This window comes from Dunckerocampus dactyliophorus, chromosome 15 (assembly GCF_027744805.1).
Source record: "Dunckerocampus dactyliophorus isolate RoL2022-P2 chromosome 15, RoL_Ddac_1.1, whole genome shotgun sequence".
NCBI classification, from domain to species: Eukaryota; Metazoa; Chordata; class Actinopteri; order Syngnathiformes; family Syngnathidae; genus Dunckerocampus; species Dunckerocampus dactyliophorus.
Window position 1 is genome coordinate 3,548,038 of NC_072833.1, and position 27,925 is coordinate 3,575,962.

General features: G+C 42.0%; 2 protein-coding genes across 4 annotated transcripts in view; one reads left to right on the top strand and one right to left on the bottom strand.

Moving 5' to 3' along the window:
- The window catches only part of gxylt1b (glucoside xylosyltransferase 1b), a 38,947-nt gene extending 21,170 nt beyond the window's left edge, over positions 1-17,777 (top strand). The window contains exon 7 of one of the 2 annotated variants that reach the window (XM_054800364.1): positions 17,721-17,777. In XM_054800364.1, coding sequence (XP_054656339.1) covers positions 17,721-17,762 — 42 coding nt within the window. In that variant the 3' untranslated portion in view covers positions 17,763-17,777. Of the gene's footprint in view, positions 1-12,242; positions 12,523-17,720 lie in introns of those variants that run through there. The other variant, XM_054800363.1, reaches the window with a different exon arrangement.
- On the bottom strand, positions 648-27,710 carry pdzrn4 (PDZ domain containing ring finger 4). Of its 2 annotated transcripts, XM_054800359.1 has the most exons (11): positions 27,612-27,710; positions 21,263-21,430; positions 20,977-21,174; positions 9,468-9,703; positions 9,294-9,396; positions 6,707-6,805; positions 6,194-6,256; positions 5,404-5,505; positions 4,506-4,607; positions 3,427-4,425; positions 650-3,354 (listed from the first exon to the last, which is right to left on the bottom strand). In XM_054800359.1, the coding sequence occupies exons 3-11, from the start codon at positions 21,043-21,045 to the stop codon at positions 2,782-2,784; spliced, it is 2,346 nt and encodes a 781-aa protein (XP_054656334.1). In that variant the 5' UTR covers positions 21,046-21,174; positions 21,263-21,430; positions 27,612-27,710; the 3' UTR covers positions 650-2,781. The 2 variants fall into 2 exon arrangements, with proteins under 2 accessions (XP_054656335.1, XP_054656334.1); XM_054800360.1 differs by lacking the exon at positions 27,612-27,710 and having other exon boundaries at positions 648-3,354; positions 6,716-6,805; positions 21,263-26,773.
- Positions 27,711-27,925: the final 215 nt, after the last annotated feature.

Here is a 27,925-nt window from a genome sequence, read left to right on the forward strand (position 1 = left end):
AGGTGCAAACAAGCTGTGCGGGAGTGTGGTCGTTTCGTGCCGGTGCGCACCGTTTTCGGTCACGAATAGTGTTCCAAGTGTGTTACTGATACGTAAACGCCTCTCCAGTTTACTTATTCTAAACTTAAACTCTTTAAAATGGAGTGGGGAAGAAGGACAAAGTTAAAAGCCTAAAGACGACCACTTCCACACGGAATGGGAGAACTTTTTTGATGTCAAGCATGCCATGGCTGACTACATGCAGTGTGGAGATAATGTCACATGACGTCATATCTTAGTGACCTAGTGACCATAATACTACATAAAACTTGTCTTTCAATTTTTTTTACTAATAATAGTAAAAAAATAGTAAAAAGCAACTTGTATGTCTAAGCTTTGTGTTATGAGGACCAAAGCCTATTATTAGTATGGACTTTTTCCTCCTTCCATTACACTTTTATGCTGTTTTTTATTTCTAATTTCTTCAAATATTTAAAGTTTCTCCTTGTACATTTTTTCCCGTAATGTTATGACTTGTATTCCCGTAATATTTTGACATTTTTGCATGAGCTTCTTCTCTGGACTTCAACATCTTGTACGTCCCTTGCAAATAGAGGAATTAATGAAGCTATAGGGGTGATGCCTGCTGTTGCATGGCGTCACACGGGACAAAGCGGGACCAAAAACGTGCAAATTTGCAGAGACGCTAATGCTGAATCGCAAATACGCGGGGATCCACTGTACTTAGACTAAAGGGTTAGGGTTGGAAATTGTCTACATCAGCTATTTGAATCATCAGTTTGCCCATCTAAATTACAAAAAGAGAGGTTTGCCACACTGCTTTACTTTTAAATAAGAACATTTTTATATTTTAGTACAAATTAAAGACCCACAGTGTATCACCTCTTCACATCCGACGCCCCCAGAACACCTGACTTCTTCCCGCTCACTCAGTCGCTGCTTCAAAGGCATCGTCAGATTAAAAGAGCACCGGGATGTCGCCAGTTTTCATCGGCCTGACGTGCTCTGCAGCTGCTGGAATATGAATGAGGTGCATGTATCGTACTGGTAGATGAGAAGATTTCACATATTCATATCTACAGTGTGTGTCAATGGCGGTATCGTCTTGAAGGCTTAATGTGTTAGAATGAAGCTATGCATTCATCAACACATTTGATTATCCGGGATCGTGTGGCTGCGATTAATCAGTCAAACTGCAAAGAGTTGTCCCTCGGTCCTTGCATGATGTACACACATGGGAGGGTGGGAGTGTACTTGATTTAATGTGTTGCACAAAGGCGCCACTCTGATGTGTCTCATTAATTCTTCAGCTCACTGGGCTGTAGACAGCAGATTGACAGAGGATGAGCAGACTTCCCCGGCGTCTCCTTGATGCTTGCAAATAGAAGTATAGATTAGTGCGCATGCCTCCAAGCGCTGAATGGACACACATCCCCCTCCCCTTCATATGCAACCACTGTTAATGCATGAATCTTGCAAACTGTGGTGACATGATTATGTCTTGGAAACATTAAAAAACACCGTCTGATTTCCAGCAGGCAATAATATGGATATCAGGAGACGATAGACTGGTGCACGGAAGGTAGTAACCCAGGTGCCGCAATTAGCGGAGCTCCCATGTGTTTGGTTAGCAATGATCAGGCGTTATAATCACCCTCAAACAGGCGTTGTGTTTTACAGTTCCACTGATTGCACGGCATTGCTCAGCACGCAAACATGCAGGAAATATGCAAAAGTGACAAAAAGACATTTTTTCAAGAAGGAAACCAACAAAACCGTGTGTACATTTACGGAAAATGTAAAAACTGTCCATTTGGTCCTGGAAAATGGGCTTAAATTATTTTTGCATATTAGCAGCAAATATATTTTTTTAAAAATAACATTGTTTTTTAGAAAATTATTTGTAGTGTTTAGTACAAAAAAAAAATTGTGTGATTTTAATAACCAAAAAACATAACATAACATTTCCCAACACTAGCCATTTCAAATAACAGCAATTTGCACAAAGAAATGTTGTGTAACTCCTGTGTCACACAACAAAATCAACACACAAGGTGATTTTTTTATCACCAATGTTCCCGATGAGTGATTGAATGAAAATAAGTCATTTTGAGTTATAAGGCTGCAAATGTGAGACATTTTATTTAATTATCTGAAATTGTTCCATGGGTAGCCACATAATCAGAATGATGATTCACAATAAATAGAAATCATAGTAACCATTGTAAATATGAGTATTCAACATTTAAATAAATCACGCGTTAATTCATTACAGAATCAGGTCCTTAGTTGAGGTAAAACTTCCAGAAAAAAAACTTTCAGGACTTGACATTTTTTTTTATTTTTTATTTTTTTTTACAGTCAATGCCAATTGGATTAACGTGTTAATAATAAATATCCTTGTCTCCATGTTGCTCTGGTGTGTAGCGATGGTACAATCAAATAGTGTCATGTTTGACCGCCACAGTTTTGGTGATACAGTTACATCAGTATATTCACACAACATTCAATGTAAAAAAAAGTCCATACAAAAAGTTCAGTAGTGAGATTACAAAGTGTGAAAAATAGTGTATTTTCCCCTGGTATAAAAAAACTGCCTTGAATGAGGCTTTAGATGGAATCACAATACATAGCATATACTGTATGATAATGACGTCTCTCCAGTCAAAAACTGATGTAAAACACAGTAAAATGTTGTCATTGCAAAGAGAGTCTTCAAGTGAAGAAATGCTACATGTTCTCAGCAAATATGATGTAAAAAAAGTGCGCTGTAAACAACTCCTAAACAGTTGTGACAGATAAGAAGGCGTTGTGGACTTTGGAGCCCTCTGGCACTCGTGCCCCGTGACTCATCAGCTCTTGAATGGTCATCCAATTGTCAAGAATCTTTTTGTTCCGCTTCTTCATCATCTTCTTCTGACTTAGCTCCAAGATGTTGATCTCCTTGCGTCCGTCGGCCCCATAAGCCTGACCCTCCTTGAGACACTCAAAGCGACTCTTCTGCATGAACTCCCTCCTCTTTCTCTGCTCCCTCGCTCGAGCCAGGTGCTGCTTCCTTTCCTCTTTGCTCCAGTAGCGGCCCATCTTCATCTCGCTCATCGCATCGTCATCCGTGGTCATACCGCCACTGCGTTCCTCTCGGATTCGTAACGCTCGCTCTCTCAAGATGCGGTCACGGGCGGGTCTCCGGGCCACGTAGCGAGATCCGTCATTCCGGACTTTGACTTTCCACTCTAGACGGGGTTCCCCGGGTCGACCAATCCGGTTTAGTGGATCTCCGCAGACACTGACAAGACTCAGCTGGCTCTGGGAATATTCCAGGGAAGAGTGCTGTTGTAGAAGTTGCATGTAGCTCTGCAACAAATTAACTATTATGAGTACAACTATTGTTGTGTTATGTTCATGTTTTATCTTCTTTATACTAACCTGAAGTTGGTGGGATCCAAGTGATCCATGGTAAGGGGTGGTTTGGTATGAGGCAAACGGTGGTTTTCTCTTTGGATCTTTGGTTCTACCCCTTTTCTCGCACCTCTCGTCGTCCGCAGGCAGTGCTGGGTCGGATTCTGATCGAGAAGGGTTACTCTGGTCTGGGCTGCTGGAGAAAACAGCGCAAGGATCCGGTTGCCCACCTTGGCTGGCTGATCCCTGAGGCTTGGGGATGGGGATGGGACTGGAGGGTGTCGATGAGGCCATCTGGAGGTTCTTCTGGTTGGTGATGCTGATGCGTCTCTGTAGGGAGTGCTCAGGAGATCGCTCCTTACCCAGCGGAGTAGATCGTGAGCTCTCCGCCGTGTTGTAGGCGCTGGAGCTGTCCTTTTCTCGGATCTTATCACCTTCTGGATGTTCGCGTATGTCAGCAAGCCTGCTCTGGCTCTTGTGCTCATCCTTGAGCCTCCGACCAGGTGAGGATGAGGAAAAGGAGCTCATCTGTTGTGATTGGCGGAGCTGATGGGCTTGCATGATGTTCTGGCACTCCAACTCAATGTTGCGCAGCTCCTCGTTTAACATCCTCAACTCTTGCTCCATCCCTTCGCCTTCCTCAAGATCCTCATCTCTCTCCCTCTCTGTGAGACTACACTCGATGCTGTGTCGTATGGAGTACACGCCACACTCAACGCCATTCCGGATTTGACACTTGAGTTCCAGGAGTTGCTGGAAGTGGTTCTCCAAACCTAATATCCCGCTTCCACCACTGTGAATATTCACTAGCCCTTCTCGACCTTGGCTTTTGGACTCCTGCGATCTGACAGAAGCTTGTTTTGTGTGTGGATGCTGGGCTCGCCATTGTTCCCTCAAGCACTGGGCTGGACTCCTCCTATAGAATCTGGCCAGTAAAGGTTGGTGGTCGGGACTGTCTGTACTGCACCCAAACCCGCTGTCTTTGTCTTGACTGTTGGACGTGTCGGTTGTCCTTTCTTCTTTAGCCTTGCGGATAAAGAATAAAGCAGCAGTTAGCCTTTCCAAATCTTCCCAAAACCTGACCAAAACCTTGTTTCTCTGGTTACCTCATCTTGCGTCAAGTTCCGATTCTCCTCCCTCTCCTCCAGGAGTTTCAGTTCTTCCACAAGCTCCTGTTGCTCATCATCTAACCATGCATCATCTTCAAGCTGAAAACCAAACATCTCTTCAGAAACATGTTAAGATAATGCTTGTAAATACATCCATTTTCTTCCGCTTAGCCGGGTCCGGGTGGCGGGGGCAGCAGTCTCAGTAGGTAAGCCCAGGCTTCCCAGTCTCCGGCCACCTCTTCCAGTTCCACCGGGAGGACACCAAGGTGTTCCCAGGCCAGCTGTGCCACATAATCCTTCCAGTGTGTCCTAAGTCTGCCCCGGGGTCTCCTCCCAAGCTGGGCACGCTGGGAGGTGTCCAGGAGCCATCTGGACGAGATGCCCGAAACACCTCAACTGACTCCTCTCGATGTGAAGGAGCAGTGGCTCTGCTCTGAGCCCCTCCCGAATGACCAAGCTCTTCACCCTCTCTCTTAGAGTGAATCCAGCCACCCTAAGGAGGAAACTCATATTTGCGATCTCGTTCTTTTGGTCATGACCCAAAGCTAATGACCATAGGAGAGGGGGGGGATAGATCGGCCGGTATATTGGCAGTTTTGCCTTTTGGCTCAGCTGTCTTGACCACGACGGTCCGGTACAACGACCGCATTACTGCAGACGCTGCGCTGATCCGCCTGTCAGCCTCACTCTCCAACCTTCCCTCACTCGTGAACAAGACCCCGAGATACTTGAACACCTCCACCTGGATCAAGACCTCACTCCCAACCAATCCACCCTTTTCCGACTGAGAACTATGGCCTGGGATTTGGAGGTGCCGAGTCTCATCCCAGAAGCTTCACACTCAGCTGCAAAACAGCGCTTGTAACGCTTGCATACGTGCATACTGTATGTATACCTGCGTCTCCGGCCTTGTCACCAGCAGGACGATGCTCTTTGAATCTTCTCCCAACAACAAGGAAACGGCCTTCTTTCTATCTTGCACCGCACAGCCATTTATCTGCACACAAAAGCCAAGCATGATGTTTAGCATGGTTGTTTCCCCAAGAACAGACACGTTGCAACCTTCCCATCTCTTGGCTATCCTTCCACACTATCACCTGCTCTATCTTTGGGCATGTTCCTTATGGTCAGACCTCTCTGGAGTCTTTACTCGCCACACAATTAACTCTTCTTTGACAGGTGGTGTTCATCTTTTCTTCTCTAGAGTAATGGGGGCTGCCATAAGGAGATAATGGGGCCGGGAGGACCATGATCCCTCACAGAAACAGAAACACTACAGCTAGAGAATCCATAGCGCCGGTCTTTGTTTGTTTGTACACTATACTGTAATGGATTGTTATATTGGGTCTTCGCAGCAAAAAAAATAGGAGTTGGCTCCAAAAGTAGTAGCGTACACATTGTTGACTATTTCGTTTGCAGCAGAATTTGCATGAACAGAGTTTAAGCTTCTGTTTTTGCAGTTTAATGCGCAAATAATGGTGACTCTTTTCTCGATAAGAAGCTAAACACAAAGACAAAGAGCAGCGCCAGAGATGATTTAGTACCTTCTGGAGCTGTGCCGAAAGACTTTAATTTGCCTGGTAAAATGTGGTAATTAAATATACATGTACTCACTCCAGAAGCGTCGCAGTCTTCCAAAAAGTCAATCCGGCATTTACATACGTGAAATATGCTGTACGGCTTACCTGGAGAATACGATCTCCGTTTATAATGCGGCCGTCTCTTGCTGCTAAACTGTCTGGCTCCACCTGCGACAAAACAACAAAAAATTGCTCACAACAAGCTTGCATTTTGAAGTGCAACAAAACAAAACTTTAGAAAAGAAACAACACCGTGAACAAAGGACAACAATGGAGGACATAAAGCTTTTTTTGTTCCTGCTATTGGAATTTGGCTGTTTAGTACAAATGCATCTGCACACACACGCAACAGATCATTAATAAACATTTTCTAAACAAACCACGCGCACACAAAAATCCTGCTTTCCAATGTGGGACTCGTACTCATGCATTTTAATCAGCTACATTTGCATTCCATCAAAGACACAAAAATAAATACAGGTAAATGTTTTCCCAAGCCGTTTTCCCCCATGAAATTCGCTTTCACTGGATAAAAAAAAAACAAGAATACTTTTAAAAGAAAACAATGTGAATTGCTTTTACATTTTAATCCTTAATTCTTTGTGAAAAGGCCCCTACCTGGCTCACATAAATGGCTGTGTCCTCCTCGTCGTCAGTCCTGTAGCACAACGTCAGGCCGAGCTTCTCATGACTGTTCTGCCTGCATAACTCCACTTCCTGTTGGAGAAACCAGGTTAGTGTGCAGTGTAAAACAAGGTAAAAGGCTAGCCGGGCTATCTGAGATTGACAGCGAAAGTAATTAATTTCTATGGCATTTAACCCGGTGTGCTAAACTGACCTTCAACGGTTGAGCTGTTGGAGATGCTGATGATCATGTGCAACCCCCAAAGTGCGCTACTTTATTAGACTGGTTGATTTGAACAAGGCAGCCAAATACCAGCTAGATGCACTCGATGGATCGCTGCACGCGAAAAATTGTAAAGAAGCTAACTTGGACATGATTGGCACATTGGTGTTTAAATCACCAAAATCTCATTTTGTCATTGCAATATCAAATGGCAAGTATCTCATTTAGCAGCTGCCGCTAACGTATAAAAGCGACATCACAGCACGCGTGTGGCATTTTGCTGGAAACATCTGCTCGCCACATTACCGCCTAATTGGCACTTAACATTTCTATTATGATGTAATTGAAAAGAAACCATGTTCATTGTTTCTGCACTGCATGACGACACACATACACACACACACACGCACGTCTCTGGGTGTAGAGATGTTCATTTTAGTCACTAAGATATATGTAACCCTGACAACCATGTGTTTTTGCAGAATTTTCACCATAAAAAACTGTGCACTGAATTCACAAATATCTCTCAAAAAGATGAATTAAAGAGCAAAGCCTTTGCCTCATTTATTGGTCTTAATAGTACATCTACTTCAGTTTTACCCCTGATTGGTATAAGTAATGCTAATGCTAATGGTTTAGTTTATTTGCAACAAGGTTACATTGAAGTGCATCGCATGTTTGCACAAGTCAACTTCTCCAAAAAGGAGTAAGAAGAAGTAGAGGCTTATTTAATCACACCCTTTCTCCATGTCTTTGCAATTATGGTTGTCTGTCTTACTGTGGGTGATGTGGAATCGTAACTCGTCCACTTTATTCACTAACGACTACACTTTAGCAAGAAAAATGCTTGGTAAGGAGAGTCTGTGCGGTGTGCTGGCGTCACTTGCAAGTACTTCCGCCCAGCTGGGTGGTGTGTGTAGACTCCGGTACTGTGGAGCTCTCAGAGATGAGTCCAAGATCGGTGATAAAAACGCCCAAAAGCTATATACAGGTATATGTATATAGTCACTCTTGTCGAGTGTCAGATGTTAAAGCAGCCCCGATATGAACATAAAAAATAACTACAAAGCTGCAAACTTGGAAGAGGCGCAGGGCTTCGCTGTGTATATTTGCGCCATCTTGTGCAAGTATAGGTCTTCTTTTGAAGGCACATGCCATTTACAATTCTTTGTATCAAAATACTTATATTTATACCTCATATTTATAACAAAAACAAAGACATTCTATGTAAAAATGTATGCTCAGCAGCAGCTGTGGGCACCCCCATGCAGGCAGGAGGGTGCGATCTTGATCACACGACATTTTCATACGATTAAATGGCAAGATTGATGGTTGAATCACACTCCCTCCGAGTGGAATAGCCGACTATTCTAAGACACCCGTAATTTCCAGTGACAGTTCTCAAACAGCAGACAATATTTGCCAAGCCAAACAATAATGAAAAGATGCATAGTGCTGAAGAGTTTTGGAGATTCTGCATTGTCACAAATGCATCGATTCTCCACTAAAACATCCCATCTTTGACTCAAAGATTCTTTTTGTAGAACCAAAAAGGGAAAGTGGACAACGGAGGCTCCCACCCCAAGCCGTTGTCCCCTCAAAAAGTACTTGTTTTGTGCGCTTTTTCACCCCTTTCCAGTACATGACCCTCAAATCTTTAGTAAGCATAGACTTGGTAAATATCAGGACAGACAATAATCTGTCAGTCATGTTTCAGCTAGACACACATGGCTGCACGGAGCGAAGTGAGGATGCTTGATTCAGATGGTGTGTAACCTTGCTCTGTTATATAAACCCCCACATGCGTATCATACAGCAAGGTAGAGGCCTCATCTGGCAGCAGAGGAGCCCTAATGACCCACAATGCAGTTCACTGAACCTGGAGGTGGCCATTAAACCAGTGGAGAACACTCACACTGGCTTATCACTGTCACAGACAATCACCTACAGGTCTGCTCTCTGGCTGGTGTACTGTAATGCACTTGATACACTCGACACGTGCTAAACTCTTTGTGTATTATATCCATTAAAAGCCATAAGTACTGGAAAAAGGAGGTTTCACAACACACACACAGTTGACATATCTAACCAAAAGCCCACAAAACCAAGTAAACTCAAGTAAATGACAAGATGCGACACATCTGGACAGAGAGCCAGGTCAAGGAGAGAGCTGATTGGCTGTGACGCATGAGGGGTGGGGCTATCTTCACAATACTAACACAAATGATTGGAGAGAGTCTTAACCACAAGTAGAAAAATGTTCATTTATTTAGCAAATAATAAAATGCTAAATCTAAAACAATCATTTTTTTCGTTTTTTTTTTTTTTTTTAATTGAGCATAAATGCATAAACATTACCTCATAAACATACTCTTCAGTCCTCTCCGCTTCAGCCGGCGTGGTGGACAGGTACTCGGGACATTCATAAAACTCGTGCTCCATTGTGTGGATGGAATGACAGCTGCAGAAAAAACATACAATATGGATATAACTGATGTTGAAAGTGGCAAAACACCCTCAAACATCTCTCACCTGTCAGACAAAAGGAAGGGACAGATGTCGGGGACAGGCGGCGTCGCGGGCCGGAGCTTGGCCAGCGCCATGATGTGCTCGAAGGTGATGTCCGTTTGCGTGCACACATCTGTCAGGCACGCCTCGTCCTCCTCCGCCTGATGCTGTGCCATTGAAGCCACGGCTCCGCTGGGCCGTATAACCTGGACCACAATGGGCTCATCCTGCTCCACCTTGGAGAAGTTACGACCGTTTACCTGCGGGAGGAAGGCCATTTGTTCTTCAGCTCCCTAATTAAGCACAGTGAGCCTATTAGATGAATAATAGCAGCAGGAAGCATTTATTGGTGCTCATTATGTAAGCGGGGGACTGAGTGACACCTGTCAACTAACCTGAACGTAAACGTCTAACCAGCCCGTACGCATTTATTCACTCATGCGCTGACACTTCATTTCAAGCAGTTACCACACTTTCCCATGACAAGCCCGCGCTCCAACTCATGTGAATCCATCACAACCTCATTCTGATAGTAAAAAGTTAGAATTGGGTCCATATGGATGAATTAGTCTGGTGCTGCATGGCGATGAGCTAACTGGGGGCTGATTAATAGCCAGCAGGTGTGATGAAGAGCGGGGGGGATAATTTGATTTGCACACATGTTGTTCATCGCACACGCTGAATTAAGGAGCTAGTTAAACCACAAATCACAGCATAAAAGGAACGGGAGACGCTTTAAATGAAAACACAAATATACACTTTATCTATTCCGACAGAGGCATAAAAGATCATCTGTATGTTCTTTAATGAGGTGATAATCTACCGTGCATATTGCATGCAACAAATAACCCAAGGAAGTAAACACAGAGAATCGTAAAAGTCTTCACTATAGGCAGCAACCAGCAGCAAAAACAAGAGCATTGCTGCCTAGATGGGCTGTCAAACATGTTATTGTGATGCAGGACTTATTTTAGAACACTTAGAAGAAAATATATCAATGTAGGTATAAAAGTCTTCACCACAGGCAGCAACCAGCAGCGAAAACAATAATATTGCTGCCTAGAAGGGTTGTCAAACCTGTGAGTGCGGTGCAAGGCTTGTTTTAGAACACGGGGAAGAAAATCAAGCAGTGTAGGTGGACACGTCTTTGCAAGAGCCAGCAACCAGCAACAATAACGATAACATTGCTGCCTGGACGGGCTGTCAGAACAGGAAGTAAACAGGACATGTGGTGCAGAACTATTTTTAGAACACTGAGAATTAAAAAATAACAATGTTGGTGTAATTGAGTTCTCTACTTTGTCGCAACCAGGAACAAAAACAATAATATTGCTGCCGAGACGGGCTGTTAAAACTGTAAGTATGATGCAGGACTTGTTTTAAAACACTTGGAAGAAAATATAGCAATGTAGGTGTAACAATCTTCATGATAGGCAGCAACCAGCTGTGAAAACAATAATATTGCTGCCTAGAAGGGCTGTCAAACGTGTAAGTGTGGTACATGACTTGATTTAGAAGAAGTAGAAGAGGAAAAAAACAACAATTTAGGCGTAAAAATGTTCACTGTAGGCAGCAAACAGCAACAAAAACAACAATATTGCTGCCTAGAAGGGCTGTCAAACGTGTAAGTGTGGTACATGACTTGATTTAGAAGAAGTAGAAGAGGAAAAAAAAAACAATTTAGGCGTAAAAATGTTCACTGTAGGCAGCAAACAGCAACAAAAACAACAATATTGCTGCCTAGACGGGCTGTCAAACTTGTTAGTGTGGTGCAACACGTGTTTTAGAACACTTACAAGAAATATAGCGATGTAGGTGTAAAAGTCTTCACGATAGGCAGCAACCAGCAACAATAACATTGCTGCCTAGATGGGCTGTTGGAACAGGAAGTAAACAAGACATGTGGTGGAGGACTATTTTTTAGAACACTGGGAATTTTAAAAAATAGCACTGTTGGTGTAATTTATTTTTCTATTTGGTAGCAACCAGCAAAGAATCAAATGACTTTGCTGCCTAGACGGGCTGTCAAACCTGTAAGACACTTACACTTACAAGAAATATAGCGATGTAGGTGTAAAAGTCTTCACAATAGGCAGCAACCAGCAACAAAAACAATAACATTGCTGCCTAGACGGGCTGTCATACCTGTAAGTGTAATACAGGACTTGTTTTAGATCACTTAGAAGAAAATATAGCAATGCAGGCGTAAAGGTCTTCAGGATAGGCAGCAACCAGCAACAAAAACAATAACATCGCTGCCTAGACGAGCTGTAACCCGGACGTGTCGTGCAGGACTATTTTTTAGAACACTTTTGCTGCATGGACGGGCTGTCAAAAAACAGAAAGTAAACAGTACGTAGCCTGCTAATTAAACACATCGCTGACCACGAGGGCTTCCAATAGAGCACACGTGGCCGTCTTCCAACTGGGGTTGAATGTAGCACATCGAAGGTCAGCCTGAGGCCTCCAATATGTCCCCTTTTGAAATGTGTCACAAGGTTTTTTTATCTCGGAGCTGAATGCAGTTGCCTTTTTTTTTAATACAAAGGGAAATCCGGAGATAAGAGATGACATTTGTGTGTTTGCCGTGCCAAGATAAGAGCATGATGGAGAGCGTGCGGCCTCATCGCTACATCTGACAGACAGGACGTCGTCGTGAGCAATAAAAAAAAAAGACACGACACAAGACTTAAGACATGCTTGCCGCATTAACTGCGCCGATAATGCTGCTGTCATTCATCCTTCCTTCACATCAGGATTGTTGTGGAATTCACTTCGCTCCATTGTTATTCCATTCAGGGAAATTGGCGTTTGGTGGAGGAAGCGCAGGTGGCAGTGCTTCCGACAATCTGCTCCATCTCATTTCTCAGCCGTCTTTTGAGACTATTCAAGCAGTCATAAATGTCTCATTTCAATAAGAAAAGTGTCTGACGGCATGAGGAGTTCTGAGTGACAGGCTGGAGTGGATGGCGTTGACCTCTTTGCCTGCAGAAGAAGATGACACCGTGATGCTATTGATGCATCCGGCGGGGAAGTGCACCTCGGGAAATACTAATGACTTTGACTGCTGTGTGCCTGCAATCAACTAGACGGGAATGAGAGATAGAAATCATGGCGCTTTTGAAAGTGGTTTTGAAATAATAATAAATACACATTTTTGCTCAAATTTTGCCTCCTTTTTTGTACACAAACGAATCCGTTGGCCCTGTAGAGCACACTGTGTGTTGCTCGCTCGCAATTTTTTATTGAGTGCAATTGCTGAATAACCCGCCATGAGGCCAAAGGAAGTTGCAAGTGCCTACAATTTGAAAAAGAGACATTATTGAATTCGATCTCGCCAGGTCGTACGATAAGACCGCGTCAACTAGAACGTCCACCGTTTCATTGGATTTGGCATGTAAAATGACAATTATTCCCTATGAAATGTATGTTTTGTTCATATTTTTGTGTGGCAGGAGACGGCTGAATTGGATGTACATTATTTCCTGTGGGGAACAAGTGCCTCGGTTTCAGTTCTGGCTGGACGTTTTGGAACAAATTCATTACAAGAACCCAAGTTCCACTGTAGGTACATTTTCATGAAACAAAATTGTTGGAGCAGTTAAAAAAATAAATAGTTTGGTCTTCAATGAGTAAATACTGAATAAATAGGTGATTAAATAAATAAATTGGTGAAAAATAGGTTTGTTACTGAATAGCTTGTAACTCAAGCAATAAAAATCAGTACCAGTCAGTATAAGATGACTCACTGCTGCCTCTTGTGGTAGCAATTGGTACGACATGTTCAACAAAACATACTGTAGCTCTTCTTAAATGGACACAAATTCAAATCCTTACTCTTGTCCCTCCAATCAGCAATACGGTGCAGTTTTACATTCCTCCGTTGCACCAATTAATCAAAGTGACAAGACCTTTAATGAGAGACAATTAGCCAAAATGCAAATCACACAGACAGAAGGCAGTGGCGGTAACGATAACGGCGGCTGCTTCCGAATGTCAAACATGGGTTCAAGGAGTTTGGACATCATGGATGCAAACTCAGGTTGTAATGATTGTCTTTCGCCGGTTTTGCCCAAACAGGCAATTAGTTGGACATGAACTACAGCATGAAACGTGGATTAAAGAGCGTGACGGTTGCAAAAGTCGCTGTCAGACTTCTTTAATGCATTTGTGAAGTTTCTTTGTTTCATAGCAACAACAGAGGACACTGTCCTGTCCTTCAACTGGTTATGCTGCCCTTCATTATGAAGCTTCTGCAATGCTCAAGTGTCCTCCAGAGAGACTCACTCTGATGTTTTGCCGGGTTGCGTGGTTGCCAACAAGCTATGCTTTTGAAAAGGAACCATTTTGCCATCTTTTGTTCTGTGGAAGTAGAAACCGTGTGGTACAAAAAATCATGAACAACACATATTTTGAAAAATAATACATATTGTTAAATGAAAATAAAACAATAAATGATATGAAATAGTAAGTACAGTCGTCCTGTGCAATATCACGCTTTTTTCAGAAATGAAAGCATTAATAAATGATCGCTGTTTCGTGGTAGACTAAGGTCTATTATTAGTCAAAACATGTTGAAATACAAGTGATGTGTCGTATTCTGGTCACGAGGCGGCAGTAATGACACAGAACATTGAGACTTTGCCTTGCATTACATTACCTTAACACTGCATTAAGTCATGAAGCCAGCCATGGCATGTCCGAAATGACAGAGTGAAAAAAGTTCCCCTCCCGTCCCGTGTGGAAGTGGTAAGTTTTTGCCTACTGAAGTTTAGCGCTAATAAGTTTGAGGCTGACTAGTTAGCTCGCTAGCTTGTTAGCTCACCAGCTGTCTGGAGTCCCTGCAGCATAAGAGTTGCATGTGGTGTAAACGATGAATAATAGGAGTGTAAAGGTGACTATGTGGGTGTTATTTCATGTCTACAGGGCTCTAATAATGTTTAAAACCGTATTTAGAAAGTCATAAACAGGTTTTCTATGCTCTAACTATGAAAATATTACAATTTATTAAAGCGGTCGGGTCTGGAACCAATTCTAACCGCTATAAACGAGGGACGACTGAAAAAATAAATAAAAAACAAACATAGCTAAATCAATAAAAGTTACATCCAATAAGTTTTACTTGTCAACAGTTTAAAAAACATAAATTCTTCACTATGTTTCAGCGTCTAGAAACCAAAATAATACCATTGCTGCCTAGACGGGAGCAAAACAGCAAGTAAGTAGGATGTGCGGTGCAGTTTTAGTTTTAGAACACGTAGAAAGGAAAAATAACAATATACAAAAACAGTATACAAATACAAATACAAAAAAAATAGATTTCACTCCAAGCAGTAATCAGCAAAGAATGGGATTACTTTGCTGCCTCGACGGGCTGTCACAACAGGAAGTGAACAGGGCATCTCCATTAATTGTCTCTATGTATTAGAACTGGGTGTGTTTATCCACTTTAAATCACCTTTATTGAAAAGTAGCAATCATTTTTAAAAAATATCTATTTACGTATATATTTCCCAGCCTTTTGTACACAACTAATAACAAGACAAATTTCCCTTTGTAAGGCAATCGCAACTAGGCCAGTCTACTATTTATACGTGCACTGCATCATATCCAAAGCGCATAAAACGACAAATAAAATGACAAATGCCCTCGTATGTTACAGCATGCCCGAGGTGTCTGTTGCTGAACTAATAGGCTATGCCACGGAGGGCACGCCTTGTGACAAACTGCAGCTGCAAGACATTCATTACCCTCAAACATCCTGCCAAGCAAATAACAATTAGTGAGCATCGAGCTTTGCGAGCCGTTTTGCCAGCGTGTTAATTAGCCTGCTTTTGTCAAAAGGGGAGGGGGCTGTGAGCTTAGGTTGTTGTGCCGTTGCAGGGCGAGGAACAAAATAACATATTTCTCATTGGGATCTGGCGTAATGTGCATCAGGGTCATTAGATCACCATTCATCTCCTAAATGAAATAAAATAACACACAATAGCTGTTCCGAGGTAGAATTTGGCTGCTGGGGGTCACTGACCAGACCCCCATTATTCATCCAGATGGTCGAGTTCACATGGAGGTTATGTGTTACGCTCCTAGAACATGCATTCACCACTTGACATGTCATTTCGTATCTCCCATTTTAAGTGTAAATAATCCCTAAAACATAAAAGCATTTTAAGAGTTTTAATGAGCCGCAATTTACAACCAAAACAGCCCCAAAATGTATTGTTTGCACTCTTTGAATTTAAGTTTTTCAGATCATTTTGGCTAACGGCAAAAACGAAAAGGGTCACACTGTCGATGCATAATTAGCCAAATACCCCAAGCCTTGCAAAGTGAAACGTTTTCCTGGAGTGAGCAAGAAAATAAAAGATTTATGCTGCTGCTCTCGTTGCATAAAATGAAAGCCTGGAGTGTAATATTTTTCCACGGCTATCGTGATCAGACTTTTTTTTTTTTTAATTTTTAAATGAATTTCAAAGTGATGCATGTTTATTCTAACTGGAAGCATGGAGCTGATTAGCATTATTCATATCATGAAGTTTGCCCTTTGGTAGAAAAGAAAAGGTCTTATTTTTGTAAAAGTGCTGCATAAACACAAAATAATCCAAATTTGTGTTATTTTTCCTTCCATTCCTGTCGCCTCAGTTCTCGGCCAACCAATCAGCAGACGGCAGGGTGTCTAACTCCGCCCCTTTGGTGCCATACACTACCCGAACAGAGCTGCTATAGTACAATTCAACTATTTTAGTACTGTTAATGTCTTTTGTTAGTGGAAACAAACAAAATCTGACTAAAAAAAATCTTCGTTTAACCTAATTTGGACTTGAAAATGTAATTAAAATATCATGTTCACACATAAGGGCATTGTTAAAAGGCTCCACGGGGAAGATCCAATCTATTTGCACACCTCCACACCACTTGAACCATCTAACGCTGCAACCCAGAGGGCACATGTGTGTTATATGCTCACTGTAATCATACCCACCCCCCCACGCAGATGGTTCTGTGTTATTCTATCTGTAACGGGACTCGGCGCAGACTCAGAGTGGGCCTAATTGACTTCCAAAGCCCGGTTTGGTTAAGTGGGAATTCAACACCGTGCAGTAACCTCATCTCCCCCTCAGACCACCTGGACCATCACATGCTCGCTGGGGCTTTCATACGTGACGCTTTGGTTGCAGAATTGCAGTATTGCACAGTATTGCGTTTTATGTATTTGAAAAGGGCTTGAATTTTGATGAAATGCTTGAAATTCTACCAATTTCTTGCTGTTGGGCTGGAGGAGATGGGAAAGTGTGCATAGACATCTCCATACAGCTTAAAAGGTGATTTTTTTATGTGTTTTTATACTAAAATAAAATAATCCTAAATAAATTATTACAAAAAAATAAATGAAAAAAATGTCATCATTTGTATGTTTTAGAATAATTAAATATGACACAAAAAATGCAAATATTCAAATACAAAAATGATTATTTCAATAATAATATAATATGCAATAAAAGTAATAAAACATAGATAATGCATTCAATATAAAACATATTATATATCTTAAAAAGATTAAAAAAGAAAGCTGTAATATGTTGCAAAAGCTTGATGCACGCTTTCCAGGTGAAGGCTGGGAGCATTTTTTTTTTAACTTAATATTTGTTGTGTTTGTTTGTGTGTACGTACTGTATGAGTGTGCACACACACAATATGGCTGCCGGCTGGCATTACATAGCCTGCAGATGTGACTATAAGGTGTATTATTATTATTATTATGATTAATATTATTATTATTATTATTATTATGATTATTATTATTATTATTAGGGTATTCTGGCATAAGATTGTCTTCCAGTTATATTAATGTCACACATGGAGAGTTGGTGAAATAGGTCTCAAGGGGGGGGAATCTTGCTTTCAGGAGGCGGAGTTAGCCAAATGTATGAATAATGGCATTAGTTGATAAGGGAATGGGATCTATTCTTTATTCTTCCTATCCTATTATCTCAGCCAGGCTAATTGGGCAAAGCTGATAACAACTGATCAGTGGCCTCGTCAGCTAAGATGACGTTTTTACGCAGTCGTAAAAATGAAATGGCTAACAAGCATCTTTATTGTGTAAATATGCATGGTGGGGAGAGAGGGAGGGAGCGGGGGGATGTCGACCCCAGGAGAGGGCTCTCATTGTGGGCTTATCAAGCCAACACAGGAGGCTTGTTGGCCGGTGGAGCAAAACTTCCATCCTTCCAAACGTAAATGTAAAATATATGATACATTTTTCTTTTCTGACAGGCAATCAAAAAGGCCACCTATGGAGTCACAGAGCGCTTGTAAGAGATAGAAAGCGAGCGGCTTGTCAGGTGCAATTACAGTCGCAGGTGAAAAGGTCAGATAGACAAGACAACTTGTTACGCTTGAAACATAAAACACTCAAATAAAAAGGTCGCCCTATTCAATGCTTTCTCAACAAAAGGGGGAGCGGTCTGAGCTGGATGATGTCATGGCCCATATGGAGGAGCCGGCTGTGCGTGGACTGGACCGGACTGGACTGGAGGGTGTCCATCCAAGCCCCCGTGGTGCTGTCTAACAAGCTGGACATGTGGCTAAAGCGTCTGCCCCTGGAGGACACAAACACACTAGCAACTGACCCAATTCTGCGTTTTTGGGGTGTGCAAACAAAAACTTTTTATTCTTATATACTGTATACATATGAAAAAAGTAGTGATAAAAGTGCAAAATCAAAACTTCCTGCCGACCTTCCCTGTCCCTTTTTGTCAGTTTGGGCAGGGCCCTTTGAACTTAGCAGGTAAGGGAGTTGTGTCTGTTTATTTTTTAAATAAGCCTTCACAAAATCCGCCTAGCAACGTGCAGCAGGACAGTAACAAACATTTTTGTCTTCATCTTTCCAAGCCCTTCCGATGTAATTGAAAATGAGTGCTTAAATTGCTGTGAGAAAAGCAAAAGACTTGCGCAAAATCCCCCTCATCCATGAGCTTTCATCCTTGTATTCCAAGCAGGTGGTATCCGTGGAAACACAACTGTACAAAATACGCGCAGCGGGAGAGAGTGAGTACGGAGGCGATTCAAAAGTAGAATGATGAAAGTGGCGGGGGACGACTGAGGAGTCCCTCATCAGCCTTGAGTTGGAGGACAAACTGACAGTGACCCACTTTATTGCTGACACAAGATGATGAACTCTGTCTATTTTTCCCGTCTTTGTCACCCTCGCAATGGGGAGGGTGTAGCTGAACATCCTCCACAGTGCCACAATGCTTTTTTGACATTTAATATGTGATTTGAATTACTGTTTGTGTTCTTTTTATTCTATTTGTCTCCTGTGCTCAGAAAAAGCCACAATTTGCTGCATTACTAAACTGTAATGTCTCAAATACCATCCTCCCAACCACTAGGGGGTGGAATATTACCAGGTGTGGTAACAACAAACGTACAATTAGCAACAATGCATCTTAAAGTGTGTTTTTTCTTTGGAATTATGGCAAATGTATAGCATTGTTACCCTGGCAGGTTGACCACATTTGTGAAGCACATTGCCCCCCTGAGTCGCCCCTAAATTCTTGTGTCAACAAGTTAGAATTCCAAGAGAGTTGCCTTTAGTGCGACAAAGCCAGCTTGTCTTAAGAGTTTAATATCGCACAATAAAACACATAATCCTGACAGTCAATTGGCTTTACAGCCGCGGTTAATTGGTTCCAGACCCGACCGTGATAAGTGAATTTCGGCAAGGTAGGATTCCATATTTATAAATGAAATATTTTTGTAGTTAGAGCATAGAAAACCTGTTTAGACCTTGTAAATATGTTTTTTTTACATTATTAGAGCCTTCTATACATGAAATAACACCCCTATAATAAGTCTTGTGCTCGTGTGTGTTGCTGTAAAAGTGTTTCAGTGCTAGAGGAGTTGAGCGGGCGGAGGCGGGCGGGGGAGCGTAAAGAAAGGGATGTCTGAATTATTTGAAGTCGTTTAGCCATTTTGATGCTTGAACATGCTTAATTTAGACAAAAAAATCCATCAAATTTGCTGAACAATGCTTTTTTTTACATTAAAAGTAGGCCGTACTCTACCACAAACAGCATGATTTATTAATACATTTTTGAAAAACCGTGATAAAGCGAAGCCGCAAAATTTGAAATTCAAGCCACTTTAAAATTCGAAGCAGCGAGGGAATCAGCGGATACTCCACAAATACGGTCGACGTGCGAGGCGAGGCTGAAAAGCTCCATTTTGCTGTGGAGTATTTTTTTTCGCGACACAAAATGATGCAAGATTCTTCCAATTATGCTGCATTGTTTTGCATTTGCATCTTTGAATCCCTCAGCGGGTTAACCGTCACACATTTAACTCAGCGTAATTAACTAGCATGAAGACGGCAATTGTCTCTTTTCAACTGTCAACTGTCTGACGCTCACCATGTCATTGCTAAGCACGGCGACATTGGAAGAAGGCAGGCTTTCTTTGGATGATGCATTGCAACAGAAAAAAAGGGAACTCCATCCTCATGACAGCGTATCCCATTGCTCTGCTGCTGTGTGACAGCGTAAGACGCTAAATGATGAATGAACTGTACTCGTCCTTCACTGTACTAAAGCACGTGTTTGCCACGCTCAGCAATACAACGAATGGCTCCCATTGTGAGATTCACACTTTACTACCACTTCCTGTCTCACCAACACATCTAAAGCTTGTTCCTTTTCAGCACTTACTGAAAATACGAAGGCGCAAAAGATCCCCCCCAGCCCCATAGGACCAACTTTTTCAGGAAAAAAACAGATTTAGTGGGGAAATGACTAGCTGCACACACTTTGAGGCTGTGAGACGCGTCGGTTAGATTTCTCTCCTGTTTTTCATGCTTCCTTTCAAGCTCGGTCCGCCATAAGAAGCACATTCGCATGTTTTCAAAGAATGCCAGTCTGGTTTTATATTTACGTGTATGGTGCAGTATGTTTCAAATCCAGTTTTCCAAAAGCTGTGTGGACAAAAGACCAAAGCTCATCGAAAAAATCTACATTTTTGCGTAGACAGGTTCCCCAAACTGAGGGTCTGCATCCAAAACGGGTCGCGGGCCGCTTTTTTTTTTTTATTGGGTCATCCACACGTTTTTTTAAATTAATGCTGTAAAGTCACATATTTATCATTACTTTATGCACAGTTTATGTTGCTGTTATGGCTTAATAGGCGATACATTCTAGTAACTGCGTCTGGAGGAATAACTAGCCGCACACACAGCGAGAGACACTTCATTCTCTTGTATTGTTCTCTGGCTAAGTCCACATAAGAAGCACAGAAGCCTGGAATAGCAACATCACCCGACTCTGTGCCTCCACTGGTCAATACAGTCAAGTTTTCCTAAAGCTGCATGCCCTCAAAACAACAAAAAAAGACATTTATGTGTGGACGAAAGGCCGTTTTTGAATGTAACCGAGGGCTGCGATGCGATTTTTAGTCGTAAATTCCCATCCTTATGTACACTTTATGTTGATGTTATATTTAGCGCCAAAACTTAGTGAGGGGTGGCAGCATCACTCACCTGCGCAATCTCATACAGCAGCTTGTAGTGCTCCTCCCGCTTCTGCAAGGTGCACAAATTGCAGCCCATTCTGGTTGCCAGGGAGACGCAGCGCCGTCCGTGGGAGTGCGATGCTTTCCCTCCCGCGCTCCTTCTCCTCGTCCTCGGCCCCCTCCTCTCTCTCGCATCCGTGTACCCTCAGAGGATCTCCTTTGCTCTCTTGCGCGCAAACACACACACACACACACACAGATGAGACCACTTTCTTTAGCGATGTTGAGTGTGTGTGCAGGGATGATAAAAGCACCTGACTTCCAGTCGCATTCCTCCTCCTCTTCAGTGTGAGGACACTCTCGCTCGCACCCACACTTTTGGCACAGGCAGACACACCTCCTCCTGTGGCAGGCTGCCTACACACACACACACACACACACACACACACACACACACACACACCATGCTCCGGGTGGGCTTCCTGAGTGAGGAGCCTCCTCATTGGTTCTCCGAAGAAAAGGGGGGCAGGAGGAAGAGAGGAGGGTGGGGTTCAGAATGCGAGGTGTAAGTCCATCTGTATTTGTTGTTGTTGTGCCATCTCTTTGTTAGTGAATTCACTATAACAAGTGCTAATCAAGTGCGCACACATTGGCATCGGAATCAATGTCAGTCCCGTTCAAACAGATGGCCTCTGCTGCACTTGACACAACAGCGGTGCCACACATTCATGCGGGATGGACACTTTGACAAGGGCACTGACACACAGGAAGAAACACACACTCCTATTGATTGGCTTCAATTTAGCTTCGGTGGTGGGGAGCGGGGGAAAGTGAATTCACGCCACGCTTGGACTACCCATCCAGCATTTGTGGCCTATATTGTCAGAAAAACATGTGAGGAAATGATAGTCGTTAATGATAGAATGGATCAAATAACGAGTGTGCATTTGTTGAACAAAAAATATATGCACATGTGAGGATATTACTATAGAAAAGTATTGTGATACTGGTGTATTGATTAGATGTGGGGCAAAGTATCAGTATCGCAAATATGTAGCATCACATATCATATATCATGATGGCATGTAGTATAAATACACCAGAATCAATTGTGATGAGAAATAGACTCTCATAGACTCTCATAGACTGTATTTTGCATGTTTCATGTGCAGAGAACCTGATCCACGGATATCGTACGTGGTTGTCTTGTCAGGTCCTACTTTTGCAGTGCGATTCTGTTCTTCATGATACCACGCATTGCGATCTCCTGTCCCACTGGTTTGTTTTGTAATAAATGGATCAAATCGAGAGGTTATGCTGGGTGCAGTTCTAACACAGTGGGTCCACCGCACATTCGACAATCAGCATTCATGCTAATTTGTAGATCTTTGGTCTAAAAATATATTCTTTAATTCTTTTTGTGGGTTTTGTTTGTCCTTGAAAATAGACCATTTGTTTTTTCACCGCAGAAAACGCATCTCATATGTCGGCCGTAATTTATAAATACAGCCATCCCTCGCTGTATCTCGTTTTGTCAGAAATTATTTGATGAATAAATGATGGCTGTTTCGTGGTAGACTTGAATTTCAGTATGTTTTGACTAATAATAGACCGTCTATTATTAGTCATACATATTCAGCTGGGATAGGCTCCAGCTCCCCGCGACCCTAAAGAGGAGAAGCGGTATAGAAAATGGATGGATGGATGGATATTGACGCCAGTAATGACACTAAACATTGAGACATTACCTTACATTACATGAATTACCTTAACACTGCATGAAGTCATGAAGTCGGCCATGGCATGTTCGATATGACTGACTGAAAAAAAAGCTCTCCTCTGATCCCGTGTGGAAGTGGTAAGATTTTGGCTTCTTAAGTTGAGAAGAAACACATTTCAGGCTAACTGGTGTGGTGTCGCTACACTGCGCGCTCCACGTGTTACTTGTTGTGTTATTTTTGGTTGCACCGTGAGTGAGGTCGGCATTTGGGTTGAAGTGGGTTTTTTCCCATAAATAAAAAAAGAATGTTTTGTGCGGTCGTGAATATGCGGGCATCCACTGTGCACGCACACCAACTGTTTAAGGAGAAAATGAAGCGTTTTTGAAATGATAAAAATAAAACAAAACACAAATAAAAAATCTGTGCTTGTCAGAAATGCTGGTGAAAACAACATTGTCCTTTTATGGCAGTAAAAAGGCCACTAGCTTGATTTATGTTTGCTATGAACGTCCGGCGAGGGAACTCCCAGCAAACTAGCATCCAGTAAGACGAATAGCTGTCACCACCCAGAAGACGAGAAGGAGGCGAACGCAGATGCGTCATCCTCCTTATCACCAGTCATGCAGCTACAAGGACCATAGCGGCCCAGTCAAGGGCGTCGGGGCATGACCAGATACAGCCCCCCAGATAACACTTAACCATTTTCCCTATAGATGAGGTCACCGCGAGAGGTGACATCACCGCCTAATGAATTTTTGCAAAAGTTGAGAACATGCACTCCACTGAGCTCATTTTCACAGGAGGGGAACATAAAATTGTAAAGGTGCTCATTTATGACCCATCATCATCGCCTTTCTATCATCTCTGCTGTTTTATCACCCTGTGCACGGCTGTCATATAAAAGCCACCGCATGAGGTGTTCAAGGTCTGCACTGGAAAGTTCAAATTTGATGCTAATGTGCGTCTGTCAAAGGTTAACCAAATGTAGTTTGCTTGCTGCAGGGTGCTGCACTTCAAAGGCAACCTGCAACACAGAGTTTCCATGAGGTCTCCCACGGGCGACATTGATGGAAAATTGGCCTTGGAAGGTGGGGTCATACCTGTCCACCCTCCCGTTTTCCTCAGGAAACGCCCATATTTTCCGGAAAACTTTCAAACGCGAATGTCGACAGGTATGGGGAGGGGTATGCAACTGGTCAAAACGTGGGTGCGACTAACATTTGGGCTGAAGATTCCAGAAAAAAGAGGATCTCCGACCAGTGTTTTTGAAGTATATCCTTTCAAAAACACAACTTTGTTTCTCTTTTCCAAGACCAAATTGTCCTTCCAAGCCCTAAAAGATACAATAAATGACTTATTCCCAATGTGGTCCATCCATCCATCTTCTTCCGCATATCTGATGCTGGGTGGAGGGGGCAGGAGCCTAAGCAGGGATCCTCCCAGCAGATCCTGAGGCATTCTCAGGCCAGTTGAGAGGCAAAGTCTCTCCAACATCTTCTGGGTCTTCTTCGAGGACTCCTACTGGTGGGACGTGCCCTGAACGCCCCTCCGTCAGCCCATTTCAAATCAAAATGGCCAACTTCCTGTCCATATACCCGCCGGATTTGATGCCACTAGGTAAAACTGGCACCTGCAGGGTTGCCAGCTGTCCCTTAAAAAATAGAATGGTCCCATATTTTTAAACAAAAGTATGCATTCCATACTTAGCTGTTAAAGGATGCACTTTGTTCCACATTTTTTATTAATGTGGCAATCACGGATAGTTTGTAAAATGTCAGTGGGTTCAACTGCCGAATGCTTTGTATCAGGATCTCATGGCACCCCACTCTGCTGCAAAATGTACTCCCTTCTTCATAAAATGTCATTTTTGGGTGCAACCCACCTTCTAAAGATGTCCTAGTTGTCTTCTGGAGACTCTTCTCAAAGCCAGTGTTGTGAGAAGAGCCTGGGGGCGCCTCGCTATCCGCTAACCATACATTATTTACCACTGTGAGCCACTCATCTGGCTAAAAACACAATTAGAGCGCTACTGTATTTACTCCACAAAGCTAAAGACAGAGCGGGGAAATGACAGAGCTGTAACTATTAATTATGGACTGCTTAGAACAAAATACATCATTTGTTATCAAAATGTGCATTGTTTGGGAAACAAAAGGCGATGGAGACATTCTTTTGGTTTGAAAAGTGCTGCTTGTGCAGAAAGCATTCATTGGCGACTAACACACAATGCTCGCTCGGACACAAAAGGACAAAATGTGCATTCTGGAAGTCATTTCTGCACATTTTTGGCCTGGGAAAGGTGCATTCATGTATATTGGGATCCATTTTTGCAACCTTTCTACCATTTTAAGCTGACATGGGTACACTCTGGCATACCACAGGGCTCCATGTCCGAACCCCTTGTTTACATCGTACAAGGCACAAGCGGGGCTGTTTAACTTTCAAGCACAGGTCTGTGCCGCTACTGAACCAACTCAAGCTCCACCTAAAGGCAGGGTGAGGGAAAGGCTGCATATATGAAGACATTTGACTTTTACAACATGGGAGGCGTAATGTCAAAACACGGTCAGGGATGCAATGCACACAATTGCAAAGCCATTGTGAAGATGCTTCCATCTCCGTGCTGAAGCCATCACAGCACACTGATGTTCTCAAGAAGAAGGCCAAGCTAGCTGTTCCTCCATTGTCCAGGTGATTAATATGATAATAGAGGACGGTGGGGGTTCAGCACACTTTGACACAAAGACTTAACCTCAAACTTGAAAGGCAGATGGACGCATCAACAAGGACGCGCTGCCTCTTCCCTGGCTTTATAGGTGACAGACACTTTTCAGACCTAACCAATCAATCCACAAAGATGCTGCTGCTATAATACAATTAGACACATCCTTCATTTTCTTTCATGTTTCTGGCAGCCTACGGCCTGAGATAAAGAAGCACACACACGCACGTGAGAAGAACGGGTGCTTAGGTCAGAGGCCGTAAGATTAGTCATACGCCAATGAGCTCCAAGTAAGAACTGCTGTGTCGTCTCACTTCCTGCTTCCAGCTGCCTTTCTAATCCTGATTGCACCGCATGGAGGATAAGAACCACTGTGTCCTATATTTTACACGAGAAGATCAAACACAGTTGGTCTTCAGAGAGCATCCATAACAACAAGCAGGAGTCAGAGAGCAGCAGTGATTGCTAACTGTTAGCCTTTGACCTACGGTCGTTACATTGGTCCGTTTTAACAAACAAATGCACATTTACCGCTAAGCACTAATGTTTTTTTTTTAATTCAAAAGTTGATTATCATGGCATTTTACAGGTAGCTTCCAGCTGGAAATGACACATAAACGTGTCAAGAATGAAAAAGATGTGTAAAATAATAAATAAATAAATAAATAAATATTAGGCAACACTTCACAATAAGATACACAAAATTACAGTAGTTAATGAACTACTGTACTCATTAGTTCCTCAGTAACTACTGTATTCATTAGTTCCACACTAGTTCACTAGTTCCTCAGTCACTACTGTACTCATTAGTTCCTCATTAGTGCTTCATTAGTTCCTCAGTAACTACTGTACTCATTAGTTCCTCATTAGTTCATCATTAGTTCCTCAGTAACTAGTCTATATTTATGTGCCTTAGTAATTAGTTCATTAGTTCTTCATTAGTTCCTCAGTAACTACTGTACTCATTAGTTCCTCATTAGTGCTTCATTAGTTCCTCATTAGTTCATCATTAGTTCCTCAGTAACTAGTCTACATTTATGTGCCTTAGTAATTAGTTCATTAGTTCTTCATTAGTTCCTCAGTAACTACTGTACTCATTAGTTCCTCATTAGTTCTTCATTAGTTCCTCAGTAACTAGTCTAAATTTATCTGCCTTAGTCATTAGTTACTCATGAGTTCTTCATTAGTTCCTCAGTAACTAATCTAAATGTATGTGCCTTTGTTCCGCAGTAACTACTCTACTCATTAGTTCCTCAGCTCTTCATTAGTTCCTCAGTAACTACTATATTTTTGTGTACCTTATTGTAAAGTTTGACCAAGTATTATTTTTAGGGCTGTCAAAAAAAAGTGCGTTAATGGTGGTAACAAATTTAAAATACGGCGGAATAATAATAATAATAATAATAATAATAATAATAATAATAATAAATGGCAGAGAAACTTATGTGTGTACTTATATGTATTTTTTAATACATATATATTTAATAGATATATTTTAAGACATGTATTGTTAATACATACAAATATCATAATCCTGTCACATCATACTTCAGACATACTGTAGTTGCAAATGGTGATAATCAGGATCAGTTCATTTGGAAACTGTGATTCATCTGATTAAAATGTGTAATTGTTTGACAGCCCCGATTATTGTATTTATACTTTTACATTTTAATTTTTTTTAGGTTTTTTTAAAATAATTTTTGTACCATTCTACATGATTGTTGAATTATTTTTATTCACAAAAATAATAATATAATGCAATATTGGATCCAATACAATACTGGGTATGGATATGCTGCTGTATAATATATTCTACATTATTAGAAACATTTTTGCACCATTCTAAAGAATGATTTTAATCACCTCTCCACTGGTTTAACTAATTTATTTTGTATTAAAAAAAATGTATTACTTTTTGTTATTTGAATAAAAACGGTAACAATGGCCAAAACATACGGATGATGTCGTTGTTTTGCTTCTTTTAGGTGTCATTTGCATCCATAATATGGCACCTTAACCGCATTAAAATACACTTTGTCTCCACATTTGTCCAGGTTAGGAATGATTTGCTGCTTTACAAGACACGCACGCAACATGGCGATCACGCAATGTCTTGTAAACGTATATGAACAAGCTAAGTAGACACAAACAATGCTCCGTTAAGCCCCCATTTGATTTGCCTCGCATCAGCACTAAACTAATGTTTAAAATACTTACGGCAGCTGCAGATATTTGCCGCTTCCCTCTTGATAGCTGCGCAGATAAAGATGATTGATTGCCTGATTGGGTGGGCGGGGCTTCAGGCTCCCTGCTGCTGAGGCTAAAGTGGCTAATAAAAACATTTAGTAGTCCCCTGAAGGCTGTACAGTGCAAAAAAATAAAAGGGATACCATTTCGATGTTTAAACAACGGGGAGTACTTTGCTGACAAGCACAAAGAGGCAGAAATGGCCACTTTTTTAGAATGAAAGTGAAAGTGCAGTTGTAAAATAGTGTTTTTATTTGGCCGAGCATGTGTTTGGTTTAATATGC

Excerpts from the sequence above, each read along its gene's own strand:
- pdzrn4 (XM_054800359.1), bottom strand. The coding sequence starts at position 21,045 with ATGGGCTGCAATTTGTGCACCTTGCAGAAGCGGGAGGAGCACTACAAG. Across the intron at positions 9,704-20,976 it reads TGCTGTATGAGATTGCGCAG|GTAAACGGTCGTAACTTCTC; the intron begins GTGAGTGATGCT and ends TTCCTCCCGCAG. Across the intron at positions 4,608-5,403 it reads TGACAAGGCCGGAGACGCAG|CTTGAAGATGATGCATGGTT; the intron begins GTATACATACAG and ends TTTGGTTTTCAG.